Source organism: Thyridium curvatum (genome assembly GCF_004353045.1).
Source record: "Thyridium curvatum strain D216 chromosome Unknown NODE_16_length_530760_cov_82.129700, whole genome shotgun sequence".
Taxonomy (NCBI): Eukaryota; Fungi; Ascomycota; class Sordariomycetes; order Thyridiales; family Thyridiaceae; genus Thyridium; species Thyridium curvatum.
Genome location: NW_022156771.1, coordinates 378,087 through 394,069, shown reverse-complemented (window position 1 = coordinate 394,069; position 15,983 = coordinate 378,087). Strand labels below are relative to the sequence as shown.

General features: G+C 49.4%; 4 protein-coding genes across 4 annotated transcripts; 2 read left to right on the top strand and 2 right to left on the bottom strand.

Annotated features, from left to right (window-relative positions):
- Positions 1 to 2,944: 2,944 nt before the first annotated feature.
- Positions 2,945 to 6,489, top strand: E0L32_003663 (uncharacterized protein; the record flags this gene model as incomplete). The annotated part of the gene is made up of 3 exons (XM_031137988.1): positions 2,945 to 3,773; positions 3,825 to 4,056; positions 4,116 to 6,489. The coding sequence occupies 3 exons, from the start codon at positions 2,945 to 2,947 to the stop codon at positions 6,487 to 6,489; spliced, it is 3,435 nt and encodes a 1,144-aa protein (XP_030998433.1).
- A 1,085-nt stretch (positions 6,490 to 7,574) lies between these two features.
- Positions 7,575 to 9,866, bottom strand: E0L32_003662 (uncharacterized protein; the record flags this gene model as incomplete). The annotated part of the gene is made up of 1 exon (XM_031137987.1): positions 7,575 to 9,866. The coding sequence occupies one exon, from the start codon at positions 9,864 to 9,866 to the stop codon at positions 7,575 to 7,577; it is 2,292 nt and encodes a 763-aa protein (XP_030998432.1).
- A 406-nt stretch (positions 9,867 to 10,272) lies between these two features.
- E0L32_003661 (uncharacterized protein) lies at positions 10,273 to 11,754 on the bottom strand (the record flags this gene model as incomplete). Its single annotated transcript, XM_031137986.1, has 2 exons — positions 10,273 to 10,332; positions 10,393 to 11,754. 2 exons carry the CDS (start codon positions 11,752 to 11,754, stop codon positions 10,273 to 10,275), a joined length of 1,422 nt encoding a protein of 473 aa, XP_030998431.1.
- A 1,491-nt stretch (positions 11,755 to 13,245) lies between these two features.
- On the top strand, positions 13,246 to 15,864 carry E0L32_003660 (uncharacterized protein; the record flags this gene model as incomplete). The annotated part of the gene is made up of 1 exon (XM_031137985.1): positions 13,246 to 15,864. One exon carries the CDS (start codon positions 13,246 to 13,248, stop codon positions 15,862 to 15,864), a length of 2,619 nt encoding a protein of 872 aa, XP_030998430.1.
- Positions 15,865 to 15,983: the final 119 nt, after the last annotated feature.

Genomic DNA, 15,983 nt, shown 5'->3' with positions numbered 1-15,983 from the left:
AGAAGATAGATAAAGTTATCTACTACCTTCTAAAGATAAAGAAGCTAAATATTTTATTTAATAGAAATAATCTAGATCTCTTACTTAAAGTCTATACTAACACTTTATTTAAAGATAATCTAGAGAATTAGAAATCTTTTTAAAGATATCTTATAATATTATTTAGAAGTATTATTAATTAGAAAGTAGTTAAATAAAATATTATTACTATCTTATCTATAGAAGTAGAGTTACTTACTTTTATAAGCTCTCTTTAAGAGATTATTACTACTATATAGTTTTTTAAGAAGATAATATTATAATTATTAGATTAATTTATTATCTATTATAATAATTATTAAATTATTTATCTAGTTAAAAGTAAGAATCTATAACTTAAGATAACTTTAAGATATATTAATATTTATTATTATTAGATTTAATAAGAGATTTAAAAAAAGATAGTAGAGATAGAATATCTAGCTATTAATTAAATATTAATTAATAGGCTAATTAAGATTCTTCTAATTAATAAGTACTAGAAGTTTATTAAGTAGTTAGATCTTTATCTCTATCCTATTATTATCTTAAGAGATAATTAAAACTAATAAAAAGAATAATAATCTTTAGTTATAATAGGTAAAAGAACTTCTTAGAATCTAAAGATATTAAGAAGTTTAGAAATCTAATTAGAAATTAAATCTAAGCCTCTTATTAAAGAAGATAGGTATTCTATTACTAGACTATTAAAACTACTTATAGAAAATACTATATTATTATTTTCTATATATCTCTTTTTATTACTATTTAAGAGAAGAATAAAAAGATTAATATCCTCTATAAGAATTAAACCTATAGAATCTTCTAGTCTAACTAATCTAAATAAGAAGTTAATAAATCTAAGAAATATCTTAATTAAGACTTAGTTTAAGTTTATAGAGATATAATAAGCTAATATCTTTATAAATTAAATAGATTTAACTAAAATTTAAATCTAAATCTTTTATCTTAAAAGATAGATATTATAACTATTAAACTATTAAACTATTAAATTAATTATTAGAAAGAATAGAAATTATTTAAAGTTATATAGAATATATTAAAATATATAAGAAAGATATAAGAATTAATAATAAGAAAGAGTAATCTCTATAAAGCCTCTAGTCTAATATATATCTATATTAATATCTAATATATAGTTAATAAGACTAAAAGTAACTAATTAGTCTTTAATATTAAGTAAAATTATTAATTTCCTATTTAGAATATAAGAATAACTTTAGATCTCTTAAAATCTTAGATTCTAGAGATCTAAAGAGGTATATTAGAAGGGGCTAGTCTATTAAAGACAACCCTAGGGTAAATTTAGTATGTAGAGCTGTCTCTGCCTAATCACACCACCCTTTAGGGCCACCCCTAAGGGCCGGCGGCCCCCTGGCGGCCTTCCCCTTTTCTCCCTTAGAATTAGACACCTCAACAAATAGAATTCGATTGATCTGACCCTTAGTTGACACCGAGGAACATGGTCCAAAACGACACTGGATGCCTCCGCGATTGGTCAAGTGCTCACAAAACTGTTCGTGTTGTCAAGTTTGCATAGACTTGTGCTCTGTGTCTGTGAGACAATGTCAATGTGGTCAGCAGTTGGATAGTTTGATAGTACACAGGCGGATGGTGTAAGTCTGGGGAGCGTTCCTACAAGGGTCCTCCGGAGCACCAGTGCGCATGAAGGCAAACAAGCAGGCACCTTTCGTCTTCCCAACTTATCATCTGCATGACCGACCGAGCTGAGGCAGTGCTGTGCGTTGTTTAACTGGGCACACAGACTATGGCTCAAGCCCTCAGCAACAGAGGCGAAAGAAGCAAAATAACTTGGTACTATGGGGGACAAGTGGTCCTGTCCCAATCTCATGGAGCTCAATGATAATGACTAGTCAGAGGAGTCATATCAATACAGAGCAGGACCTAGATGTTTCAAGTGAGATTTAATCGTTTCCTCTCCAGAGGCAGCCAGCCCGACTTTCGGGCGAAGCATCCAGCCACAGGGTGGGAACCCTTGTATCAGAAAAACGCCTGACCCAGACCCTCGGGTGCAGATGCAACACACCAAGGGATGCACAGCCAGGATTGCCAGAGTGCTTGAGGCAATTTCCAAGCGGTGCAGCTGGAAAACTGGTTTGCCCACGCTGTGATTCTAGACGGTGCAACGCCCATCCCACTCGTCTCTTGTAACCTTTTAGAAAACGGCATCGTCCAAAATGCAACATGAGCACAGTCTGCTGACACCGAGAGCTGGAAGCTCCCGCCGTACCCAATTAGAAGTTCGTGACCTCTGCAGACTACACTGGCCCACCAGCTTCCCTGATTGCATGGCTGTCCTGTTATAAATACCAAGCGCTTAATTACTGAGCTTCAATTGGCGGGAACAACCAACAGCACATTATGGGGAGCAGTCTGTGGAGACATGGAAGCAACGTGCATGATTTGCTGTGTTAAAGTTCACTTCACTCGAAGGAGGCACATCATTAATATAAGATACACCATCTTCGACTGCTTGTGCTGAATTGCTGGTGTCTCCCCGTTTTTTCAAAACTTCACGATCTTAATTCTGTCTCTTACCACACAAACTCAACAGGCTAACCCATGTCTTTCCCAAACAATGAGGCTCCAATCAACCTACTGGCCCTCGGTAAGTGTTTACTCGAATTCTTGAATTCATTATACCATTCTCATAAGCAAAACGATGGCGGGGGAGTACGAGGAGTCTCCTCACTAGTAATCCTACACGCGATAATGAGGAACCTTCAACGAAAAGCCAATTTGCCTGAGCTTCCTAGACCCTGCGATTATTTTCACATGATCGGGGGCACCAGCACTGGAGGGTAGGGTACAAATCTTCTGTAGACATGTTGCTATATAAGGTACTCATATCTAACGAAAACCGCATTGAAGCCTCATCGCCATCATGCTTGGCAGACTGAAAATGTCAACCGAAGAAGCACTACAAGAGTACGACAGATTTGCTCACAAGATATTTTCCACCTCCAATCGCAAGATCGCGCTGTCCGACCGCTTTAAGGCTTCTACGCTTCAGGAGGCTATTGAGGATCTTGTTGCCAGGCGTGGCAAGGGCCAGTTGATGAGCGAGCCCAAAGAAATCGCGAGTGACTGCAAGACCTTTGTCTGCGCCATGCCCACAAGGGACTTGGCGGACCCTCGTCGATTTCGGAGTTATGAGGTGGAAGGAGACCGCTTCAAGTCTTGCAAAATCTGGGAAGCAGCGCGTGCGACGTCTGCAGCCCCCACGTTCTTCAAGGCTATCACCATCCAAGACGAAGCTGGAATTGCGGAGGATTTTGTTGATGCAGCGATGGGTTATAACAACCCAGTTGAGTGGTTGATTTCAGAAGCAGGTTCTGCATTTAATCGCTCGAGGAAACTTGGCTGCGTTGTCAGCATTGGTACAGGAACGAAGCCCAAATCCATGGAGCGATCTCTCTCCGGGGCCAAGAACATAGCACGCGTCTTAAAGTTGATGAAAGACATCACCACAGACTGCGAACGCTCCCATAGGGCCATGGAGAAGCTGTTACAGGACTTTCCTGGCACCTACTTTCGTTTCAACGTACCAAGTGCTGCAGAAGAGGTTGGTCTTGACGAATGGAAGAAACTCGGTTCTCTGAAGGAAATGACAAGCGAGTACCTTGAGAAAGCTGAACAGGCGGAGAAGGTTGCCGAAATAGGAGACATGCTGGCCACAAAAGCTGGGAAGGGCCTCAATGTTGGTCACATTTGTAAGAGTTTCCCATGTCCGTCGGGTAGTTCAAAAGGCTTACCCCTGACAGGTTACCCAAGCAAAGCCCAAGTGGTTGCGAGTCTTCGAAGAGCCCAGCCCAGAGGCCTTTCGAGCCCGTTTTTCACCGGCCGGGGGCGAGTACTTCAACAGATGAGGCAATACTTTGGTAGCCGCAACGATCATCAGACCCGAGCGAGGGAGTTTCTGGTATATGGCATGGGTGGATCTGGCAAGACACAGGTTGCTTTGAAGTTCACAGAGGAAATGGAAGAAGAAGACAGGTAAGGTTCAAGCATCGCTCGATATGGTTGTAAGTCACTGACCCGTCTTACCCGTCAAGGTTCGACCTTGTTTTCTGGATCGATGCTACAAACGAAGTCACGATCAAACAGAGCTACAAGAGTGTTGCTTCTACGGTCTTTCCCGATGACCCTGGAGACGGCAAGTCAATGCCTCGAGTGCTGGACTGGCTTTCTGAAACCGTTGAAGACTGGCTCATGGTCTTCGACAATTGCGGAGCCGAGCCTTTGACGAGCAGTCTACCGTCGAGACGAAAGGGAAACATCCTCTACACTAGCAGGTATGATCTCCGTGCTAGGTTCACCTCGGACGCCGTGGCAAACATCAACGAGATGGAGCTGGATGACGCGATCCTCTTGTTACTGAAGACGTCCTCTGGCTGGGACTCGCCCGAGATCCTTGGAGGTCACGAGGCCGCAAAGTCTGTTGCGGTTGCGCTGGGTCGACTGCCGCTGGCTCTCGACCAAGCTGGTGCGTATATGCGAGAGAAGCAATGCTCGTTTGAGGATTATTTCCGACTCTACTGGAAGCAGAAAGACACTATTCTCCAGAACCCTCTCGTCAAAGGCGCGGTAGCCGAGAACCTGGCGGTGTATGCTACATTTGACATTTCGTTCGAAGCGTTGGAAGAGAGATTCAAGGAGCAGAGACATTCGCAAGATGGTCTCGCTGCCCGAGGCGCCTTGCAAATACTCAGTATGATCTGCTATTACCATAACCACAACGTGTTGAGGGAGACTGTCGGGCGAGCTGCTCGAACACGCCATAAGACTGACCGAGGAATACATTATCCTTTGGGCAACGGCGACTTCTCACTCGAGCATCTTGTTGAAATGGAAGAGGGTGTGTGGAATCCAACAAACTTCGACCTGGGGCGTGACCTCCTTGCCAGCTACTCGCTCATCAAGATGGACACCCACGGCGAATACATATCTATGCATATCTTGCTGCACTCGTGGGCGCGATCCAAGATGGAGCAATTGAGCAAGTCGACAACAGGCGGTTCAGCTCGGGCTCTGCTTTTTGACTCGATACCCTTCAGTCGAGCACAGAAAGACTTCATCTACCGCCGTAAGTTGGCTCCTCACGTGGACGCCTGCGAAGAATATGTGAAGCTCAAAAACCCCGATGACCTTCTGGAGAGCGAGTACGATGGCAGGCTGGCCGTGCTCAAGAAGGAAGCCGGAATGTTTGATGCTGCCGAGGCTCATCTCGAGTCAGCGATTGCCAAGCGGAGGGAGGTGTATGGAGCCGACACTGTTCCAATCATTTCGGCTATTGAGGGGCTCGCAGATGTGTATGAGGCACAGGGCAGGTATGCCGACGCAGCCGACAAACTCTACGAGGCGATTGAACGACGTGGTGGGCTTCCCAAAGACGACCAGCGCAACCTCACCAAGTTGATCAGGGACAAAGAGGATTTGGCGGGGGTGCTCATACTACTTGATCAGAGAGAGGCCGCAACGCAGCTACTGGAAGAAGTAGTCACGGCGAGAGAAAAGATGTATGGACCCAACTCCATGGACAGCTGGGGCCTCATAGCTTCGAGAGAGTCTCTCCAAAGAACTAGATCTCGACAGAGCGACAGATATCTGGACAAAGAAGACCTAGAGGCCAGCATCGAAATCCTCGGGCATGCCGAACGCTTATGCGGCTCAGATTCCACTGCGGCAATGTCTGCCAGACGATCCGTTGCTCTGGCCCTTGCACAAGCGGGGCGATACCGTGAAGCTGAGAAACTCTACATGGAGATCTACGAGCACTTCAAAGAGCTCCGTGGCGAGTCCGACCCATACTCGTATGCGATCGTTCACTGTCTCGCCGGTGTGCTGCAAGACCAAGGGAGGCACCTCGAGGCAGAAACGCTGTTCCGAAGCTATTTCGTGTTCAAATACCAGACTCTTGGCAAGAGGCACTTCGACACGCTGGGCGCTCTCATAGGTCTAGCCATGTCCTTCACTCACCAGGGACGGTTCATGGAGAGTGAACTTTTGATGCAGAAGGTGCACGATTACTTGGAGGCGCAGTTCGGCAGCACACACGTGCTTGTAGAAGAGGCCAAATCCTTCCTTAACCAAGCGGCAAGGGCGCATGGGATGTGCCAGGAGCTTTTACGACGAAAATGCACAGAAGCGGCCCTGGCAGCTTCAAGAGCCGCGCTGGGTGACCTCATGCCTCCTGACATCGACATGATCATGGCAATCATGCCGCAGACTTTTTCTGGTGAGTTACCCGAGTGGGACTTTCTCACCCCGAGAGATATCCAGAGGATTCAAGAGAGCATACCCGATCCGGTCTTGTTCTGTTCCCAGCTGCAAGAGCCTCTCACAGAAGAGTTGGAGATGGAGATCCTGGAGAAGTGGCTCAAGAGCAAGGCAGAGCAGTTGAAGTTGAATGACCCCGAAACAACCTAGAACTAGTATAGACAGAATGAATGGATTAATCGACTGTCTTGAGTAAAAGCTCTTTAATGTCCTTTTGATTTGGATTGCCAAATAGTGAGCCTGACTTGTGTCATGAAGGCAGACTGTTGTTGTTGCATTCAATTAGTTAAGCATGTTTCATGGTAGTAGGCACTAAGGATTCCAATCTGTGAGTTTGGGTGGGGCGGTCAGTGATGAACAATTACAACACCACGACCAGGCAGTGGTGAAGTTCCAACCTCGATCCTCAATTCAAATAATTACCACAGACGCTCACAGGAGCAGCATCTTTGCCAAATTCCTCAATCGTGCTATTGGAACGAACGGCATCTTCAGGTACCAGTGCATTCAGCCAAAGGCCTGCTCGTTCGGAACGGGCTGAGAAAAGAGAATGCGTGCCTCGGCTAGACGATTAATGGCTTCGGCCATGCCGTCCACGGGGCTGAGGCCAGAGCAGATGGCTCTGCTGCCGCCCATCCCGCTGTATCGGCGTCTCCTCCGGGCTCACAGAAAACATCTGCCGCACGAGATGCGCCTCTTGGGAGATGAGTATATCAAGGCAGAATTCCGGGCGCATAGAAATGTCGACAACCCTGCACATCTGGTATGTCGCCTGTGTCTCTGTGATGAACTGGCTACAGTCGTCACCCAGGCGTGCCGATGCCCTATTAATCTATTCCTTCACCAGATCGGCTTCTTAACCGAGTGGCAACTATATGCGCAAAAGATCGAGGGGGACAAATGGGTCGGTGAGAAGTTGGATCCCACCAAGATTGAGAAGATGAGTGGTAAGCATGTCCTGGACGATCTGAACATTCAGGGTATTAAATGGCCTTTAGATCAACAGATCGGTCAACTCTATGAACTGATGAAAGCGATCCGTAAGAGGGAGCAAGGGGAAGGAGAAGAGGCCTGAGCTGAGCCGGACTCGATGGATTTGTATGACGTTTTTGTACAGCATAAACACACACCATTGTATGATACAGCTTGAGACGGAAAGACAAATCATGTCGTATTGGGTATCTAGAGACTTTATACTCTAGCAACGTTCAAAGCGAAATCTGGCCGAGCGAGGTCTATCGTGCTGTCATGCCTCGAGCCCTCTCAAGTGTGTCCGCAATCCACCCGGCTTGGATGGCCGTAACCTTCTTGGCATAGTTCTTTTGGGTGAAGACGTGTTCTAGGAACATGATTGCCTCTCTCTTTCCCTGCCCATGCAACACGCTGGATGGATGGATCGCAACGACATGTTTTCCGTGACTGGTGACATAACTCCCGTCCGGGGCCAGCATTGCCGTCTTCAAGGCAAATCCTTCCATGAAACATTTGATCAATACCTCGGCCCTCTCTGGAGCAACCGGCTCAAAGGGTTGAGGATCTGGCGCAGGTGCTTCCGCAAGCATTTTCTCCTTGAGGCACAAGCCGCGAAGTTGCTTGCGGATGTTCATGGCTTGCCTCATATTTCTAATGTTGATTTTCCGCAATTTGCACCACTCCATTCGGTTGGTATTCTCTGCTGTGTACCGCCGCATGGTCGTCAGATACGTGAGGAGATCACCTTCTCGTCGATACAATTCCTGTCGATGAACCTCCACTTCCTCCCTCATCTCCTCCGAATCAAGTTGGTGGAAGATATCTTCTCCGGCGGTGATGCATGATATGACATCAATGGCCTCCAAAAGGCAGTCGTATTGTGGCTCGGCCGCAGCGAGGAGCACTCGTGCATAGGGTGCAGTCACCGGAAACCGTGCCATCTTCTTCCCCGCGGGGGTGATTGAGCCATTTTCCGACAGCGCGCCTAGGTAATACAGGTGGATGAGCGCTTTCTCGAGAGATTCGATATCTGGCATGTCCATCAAGGGAAAGCCCAAGATGTTATCGATGCCTCTCGATTTCATGACCAAGAGCGCTCCAAGGATGTCGGTGCGAAGGATCTCGGGTGGTTCAATATCCTTGAGGTCTTCAAATGTTTCCTTCGTATAGAGCCTGTAGCACTTTCCAGGGCCTTCTCGTCCAGCTCTACCTGACCTTTGTATAGCTGACGATTTCGAGATGGGTTTGGCCAGCAAGGACTCCATGCCTAACCTGGCTCTAAACTGTTTGACCTTGGCCTTGCCACAATCGATCACGTATCTGACACCAGGGACGGTGACCGATGTTTCGGCGATATTCGTAGCCAGGACTACCTTCCTGGTGAATTTTTCCTTGACAGGTTGGAACGCCTGTTGCTGGGCTTCAAGCGACAACTGCCCAAAAAGGGGGAAAACCCTCATCTTTGGGACATCTGAAGGAAGCTTACTGGCTTCCTCCTCCAGGATTTTCTGTGCGGCTTCGATCTCCTCTTGTCCTGTGAGGAATGCGAGTATGTCGCCAGGAAATGGATCTTGTGCATGGATTTTGAAGGCCATCTTGCAAAGTGCGTCTTGGATATCTGGGACGGGTTTGGGGAGATGAATAATATCGACCGGATATTGTCGTCCCGGGATCTGAAGATACTCCACGACTGAGCCAGGGGAATGGGTAGAGTTCGACTTTGATCCATCCTCTTTCTCCTTGCCAGCAAAGAAATCTTGAATCTGTTCCACGTTTGCAGTCGCACTCATGATGACAATCTTGAGTGGGTTGTCTGGCCGCTCTTGGTTCTTTGATGCTTGAATCTGTTTCAGGAAACCCAGAAGCAGATCCACGTCCACGCTCCTCTCGTGGACCTCGTCGACGATAACGGCACTGTACTGCCGTAGCTGGGGATCATGCATGAGCTCCTGGAGTAGCATTCCCTCGGTCATGAACTTGATTCTGCTACCTCGGGGAACATGATGGTCGAACCGCACCGAATAGCCTACAAGTCCCTTTTGACTGCCACCTCCGATGGGGGTTCCGACTTCCTTGGAAACACGATGCGCCAGTGTAGTGGCTGCAACGCGTCGAGGCTGTGTGATGGCAATCATGCCACGGCACCAGGATTCCTCTAGCAGGAACTGCGGAATTTGAGTGGACTTTCCTGAGCCAGTTTCACCAACAAGAATCAGAACATTCTTGTGGCGCAAGATCTGCTTGACATCCTCACGACTAGACCAAATGGGCAGAGCCTGCCGCTGCTTCAAAAAACTCGGCTCTCCGGTTCGTGACGCTCTAATCCGATCCTGACGGTGTGTCCGGGAAATCTGAGGGGAAATCTGGGCGGGGATTTCCGGCTTGCTCTCGTGAGACGGCTCAGCGTCTGAAGCGCCTGTCGGCGTTTTTCGCTGGCGAGGTTCCGGCTCATTAAGATAGCCTGCAAGAGAAATGGTACGGTTACCAAATGTCACGATGGAACCAGGAGGTTTTCTCTTTGTCTTTCTCTTCCTAGCCGCTGGCTCGAGAGACATTGTGAGGTCTGAAATGAAATGCTGCAAGGTGTCGATGGCTGTCAAAGTTGATGATTTTTCTGTTCTATCGTGGCGATTTGTGTCACGTGACCTTGTGACTGAGTTGCCAAAACCAGGGACAAATTTATTGAGGTTAATCTATTCATTGACCAAGACCATGTAAGTAGAGGGTATAGAAACGTAGTTTATAGCCTTCGATAGAATTGATTGATGGACTAGGGGCTCTATTTCTTCATTCAACCGAGATACTGCGTTCCATGGGGTCCTCATACTCTCCTCGCTCCCAGATGTGTCAGCCGGAAAGATCTACTCTCCGAATCACAGCATAACAGACTGAGATCTCTCGCTACAATAGAATTACCCAGTAGAACTTCATGCCATACTCTACATCCACCAGGATGAACAATTACTCGTAGGGCTTGAGCCTTATCCTGTTCATGCGGATCCCGTCATCGACAGCGTCGCTCTGTATGGGGCTTGTGGTCAGTCGTTTTCTTCGGTGTTGCTATAGATGGTCAAGACTCACCTTTGCTGTGATTCTGTCGATAGTCTCAATCGAGTGCTCAACCTGCTCTTTATGAGCAATGGCGAGAGCCTTGATCTTCGTCATTCCAACTTCCATCTTTTCGTAATTGGCGTCAATATCATTTTCAATCTGTTCATCCTCCTCGGCGAATTGCGCCTTTGCACCAGTATCAGAGGTTGGACCAGGACCGTTTCGGGGTCCGGTTGGTCCATCCTCGTCGTCGCTTTCGGGCATAAGGAACTTAGCGTTATTGGCCGCTCTTCGGACAGTAAGTGAATCACTAGTTGCTTGACTTCGCCGATCCATCTCTTTCAGATCTCGGAATGTGTCTTCCATTTGCTTCTCGACAGCAAAGGCTTCTCGGCGGGTGGCTTCACGCTGGTTTCTGTCGGACCGGTGCTGGTCCAGTAGCTTCTGGTCGCGCTCTTCAGCCCGCCGCTTTGACTTGAACGGGTTTGCCACAGAAACGGCGAACATGCTTCGATTTTGATGCTTCAACTCTCGAGTCTTTTCTTCTGCCTTTCGATTGTGGATCGATGCCATGTCGAGATTCTTCTCCGTGTTGGCAAGACGTTCATTCTGGCCAGCCAGTGTAGTGAGGGTCGAGCCAGCTTGATCAATGATTTGATCCATCCGATCCAGAATCCTGTTGCTGGTTGCATGAGACTCATTCCTGACCTGCCGGATCTCGTTCTTCATGGCACGTAGTTCTTCCTTCTCTCTCTCCTCCTCAGTCAGCTCCCGCTGTTCTCCGTAACCTCCATATGTGCCGGGATCACCGTAACGCCCCGTAGTTCCGGCCGCGGAACCTGTACCGTACCCATTTGTGGTAGCAGTTTCGACCTGTTTGGCGGCCCTCGCTTGGGCATCCCCGAAAAGATCATCCTTGTTGGTATATTCGAATCCTCCATAGCCTCCGCTGCGTTGAGCGCCATTCGACAGAGAAGATGACGCTGCATAGGGATTGCTAGTAGAGATTTGTCGGTTCGCTTGGAAAGCAGCAGCATTGTCGGCGTACGGATTAGATCCGTAGCCACCAGGTCTTCCATATTTTTCCGAGGCGTATCCAGTTGACTGCTGCGCCTGCTGGGAACTATATGGAGGTGGAGGGCCGCCAGCACCAGCACGAGGACCGGAAGGCAGACCGACTCCGGGACGCTGACCAGCAGCCTGCCGGGCCCGTACTTCCTGGTAGGGCGTCATCGGGCCGGAATAAGAGTCGCCGGCAGAGTTCTGAGCATATGGATTGTCGCTCTGAGTGTTCTGGCCAGCCTGCGATGACTTCTTCCGTCCGAAAAGTCCTGATCGATTCGAGTCTTCGTCGGCGTCGCCAGACTTGCTGCCAAACCCGAACTTTCCCATGGTGGACCACTGGTATATAGGTTCAGCAACAATCCAAGAAAGAGTATAATGGAGGGAATTTAGGCAAAATAATGTTGTGGGTTTCGTGATCAAACAGCAATGCGACAGCGTATGGGTTGGAGCGGGAAAGACAACGGCTTCAATGTGTCGACAACGATGGACTTGAGTTGTCTGAGGGAGGTTTCGAGATAGGGGCGGGAGGAAAGATAGCGGTCTGGGGCGGCCTCTGGCCTTCAAACCATGATCTGCGGACTGGCATGGTCCAGCATAACGCTGAGACTTAGCGTCCTGTGGCCAGTGTCGCCACTTGGAGGGTCCGTCCCAGACGCTGAGGCAGGTCTGCCCAATTCTGGTTTGGAGGGTGGAGGTGGGTGGAACCTTGCAACATGACGGCGAAACACGAATGGGTAAACCACATTGTGAACGCTGGGAAACGAATGCTGAGGTGGCATTGGGGACTGGGCCAGAATCTCACCTTTGGGATTCGTATTCCACACCCGTATTTTGCCCATTTGGATGGGCGCTGCACCCACGGCTCATCGTGGCTGGCTAAGGTGGTGCCTGTCCAGGCGGTATTCGTCCGCTCCGGGCGGGGCTGCTCATCGTTGCCGAATGTACTGGAGCCTGTCAGAGTGACTCCTGTCCAGGATGTGTCTGTCCGTCGTGGCGGCGCGGGTTCTTTCTCGTCAATTATCTCGGCAGGAGCCATCCTGACGACTCTCGGGACGAAAAAGTGTTGATGATTAGGAACAAGTGCATTCGGTGGCCATTTTCTGAACGAAAAATCATCTACATATGACTTCTCGATAAAGAAAGGGAAAGGCACTCTTCCCTCCCTTCCAAAAGTGGGAGTAGATAGAATGCGACTTTTCAGAATGCGCTGTTTTGGTGGCAATGAGACGTACCAGGCTATCTGAGCATCAGCTGAAGCCAAAAATACGTGGATTTTGGTGGAGGGTGTGACTCCTCTTCTTTGTTCGGTCTGACTTGGCTGCCAACCAGCGTTCAGGACATTTGCTGGACTACTGCGTTCGTAGCTTCAGCCTACACGTGCATTTCATCTCAAGCTGCCGCTGCCAGCCTCAAATCAGATTTGCTTGCATCTGACTTCATTCCTCCTGGACTGGTAAACACTGCATCTTATCCCGACTGACATCTGCACTATGCATCACCTCAATTGAACCCCGGCCGCCTGAGCAATCCTCCTTGAGTGCTTGAGCATCCCTTGTCATTTCACCATTCTGGGCACAGAGCTCTCTCATACAAGATGATCACTCAAATACACCAACAATACACCAACCCAATGTCGATATTATATGCAATAGCTTTGTCTATCCTGGTTTATTGTTTATAGAAGTGCACAACGAGCCAGCCAGCGCTTAGGAGGGAGCTGCTTTGGATAGCTGCTTTGGAATTCCTTGGGGCCGATCACCGAGCAAACACGAGCAAACACTCGCGCCACAGAGATACACACACCACCACCAGATCGCCATGTCCGTTTTCACCTTTGACCCCAACCCACAAAGAGTGTCCTCCCCGTGGCTGCCAGTAGAAGCTAGCACAGAACACGGGCCGACAGAGCGCTCTCACACCCCGGCAAACCCGACCCACAGCCTACTCTCTGAGTACGGGGTCACCCGGCTGCCCCCGGAACCCCAGGAAGGACCAACAGAATACAAATTACATCTCCTCCTCCGCTCCAGGAGGACATACACTTACACAAGCACAGCTCCGCTGGGCTCGCGATCCGCAACCCCCAGCGAGACCGGCGCTGAGCCGACAAGCTTGAGATATGGACGTGGCGGACCGGCGTCCACCCACTCCCAGCTGGATCGCCTCATCCAACTGACAACACAGCTCCTCTGGAGACTGCGGCAGACATGCCCCTACCATGCATCTACTTCTTCGAGCGATCTAGTCGTTCCAAAGCTCGTCGGCACCAACTTCGATCTTGCTCAACCACCCAAGTTGGCAAAGGTCTGGCCTGGACTCGAGGAGTCGAGGGGTGCGCTTTACGAGATCGGTGTTGCCGATGATGGAACACTGGTCGGTCTTACTCAAGACGAGCTTGGTGAAAGTATAGCCAGGCTGCGAGCTATGGCCGCTAGCTTGGGCTGCGACGTTGAGGTCTTGCGCAAGGTTATTGTTGGCAAGTGTGAATGGGGGGACAAGCCCTCGCTGTCTGCTTCTCCATTACATGCACTATCTCCAAATCTTCATCAGGATGATCTCTGGGTTGCCGAGGCCCTGGTGCGCCCGGTCCTCGAGTCCAGGCAGGCCAGCAGAGAACAAAGCGAGGCCGTTGTTGACGAGACTTATCAACACCAAGCCACGCCGCAAACATCCAGTGCGGGTAGTGAGAACCAGCTCCGGGTGACCTTGACCGGTCCCACGACATCTGGGAAAACCACGCTGCTGGGAACCTTGTCTACTGGCACGTTGGATAATGGCCAGGGCATGAGCCGGCTTAGTCTTCTCAAGCACCGCCATGAAGTTGCTTCAGGAGTCACGAGTTCTGTCACGCAAGAGCTCATTGGTTACCGAGGCAGTGACATCGTCAACTATGCAAACCAGCAGATCGAGTCCTGGGTTGGGATCCATGACTTTACTGGGGATGGCCGTTTGGCTTTCGTCTCCGATGTGGCGGGTCACCCACGATATCGTCGGACCATTCTGCGTGGCATTGTCGGCTGGGCGCCTCAATGGACGTTGCTGTGTATAGCTGCCGACGATGCGGACTCTCGTGCCGCCACACCAGGTCCCGAGGGCCTCGGCCCTGACACCGGCGAACTCGACTTGGCGAAAGCTCACTTGGACTTGTGTCTCAAACTGGAGCTGCCTCTTGCCATCGTCATCACCAAGCTCGACCTGGCGAACAAAGCTGTTTTGCGTTCGACACTTGAAAAGATCTGGACTAGTATCAAAGCAGCCGGGAGGACGCCAAAGCTCCTGCCGTCAACGCAAAGAAGCTCCGCCGACATGCCCGTCGAGATCGCAGCCAGTGATGACAGGGTGGTTCGCGAAGCCTTACGAGGGATGGCAACAGCCAAAGACTTTCTCACGACAGTCCCTGTGGTCCTGACCAGTGCAGTCAGGGGTGATGGGGTTGGTCTGGTGCATGCATTACTCAAGAATCTGCCGCTCCCTCCGCCACCAACAGCTCACGACCTGACAGGTGTGGCGCTCAATCCCGAGCAACCAGCCAGCCTGTATCACATTGAGGAGAAGTTTAGCCTTCCCGCAACCTACGCAGCCACTGGTGCAAGTGCTGAGCAACAAGATGATGCTGGCACCGTTGTGGCGGGTTATCTGCGTTTTGGCAGCCTGGCTGTGGGTGACCAGGTAGTCGTCGGCCCATTCCCTTCCGAAGAAGACGATGAACCCACCTTTACTCCGGAAGACCGACCATCCCCAGGCAGCTTCGGCCTTTCCCTATCGCACCCATCGTCTTCTGAGCTCAGTCGCGTCGCCCTACGAAACGCGATATCAGCATCAACCATCAAAGGCGAATGGCACAGTGCCCGCATCGTCACCATCCGCAACCTACGATTGCCGGTTGAGACGCTCGCACCAGGCCAGGTGGGTACTATTGGACTGGTATTTGAGCATCCGCAGGAGGATCTTTCGGACAGCATCTTTGAGAGGCCAGCCCGACCTGTGTTGAAGATCCGGAAAGGGATGGTGCTGGCTATTCCTAGCAAGCATATGATTGCTACCGGGCTGCAGCTCCAGGCTGCTAGTGGCCTAACGGCAGTCTTTACTGATCAGGATGTTGGAGACCTGGCTTATGGGGTCTCGGTCACCATCTATGTCGCCAGCGTTCGGGTAACAGCCAGGGTAGCCCGTGTGATCGGCCCTATTGCAGCACACCCATCCAGCTCGGGTGACATGGAGAGTGCGGACGATATGTTTACGCTTTCTGATCAGATACCGGGCGAGGCCCCTTCGAAACTAGAACATACCCCAAACACTTTCGAAGTCAAATTCGAACTGCTTAATACTCGGGAATGGATTGAGTTGGGGTCTCGAATCGTGATACTCGAGGGCGCCAACAAGGATGGATCTGCATTGAGCGGCTTCGTGGGTAGAGTTGTTGAGATAGTGGATTAGTGACGAGCACAATTACTTTCATCTTATCATCTTCTTTTGCTTTTTGTTATTTGGGATGAGTATATTGATGTGTACTCATAATCTCCACGATTACCCAGTGTCATCACGCAGTGGGCCCC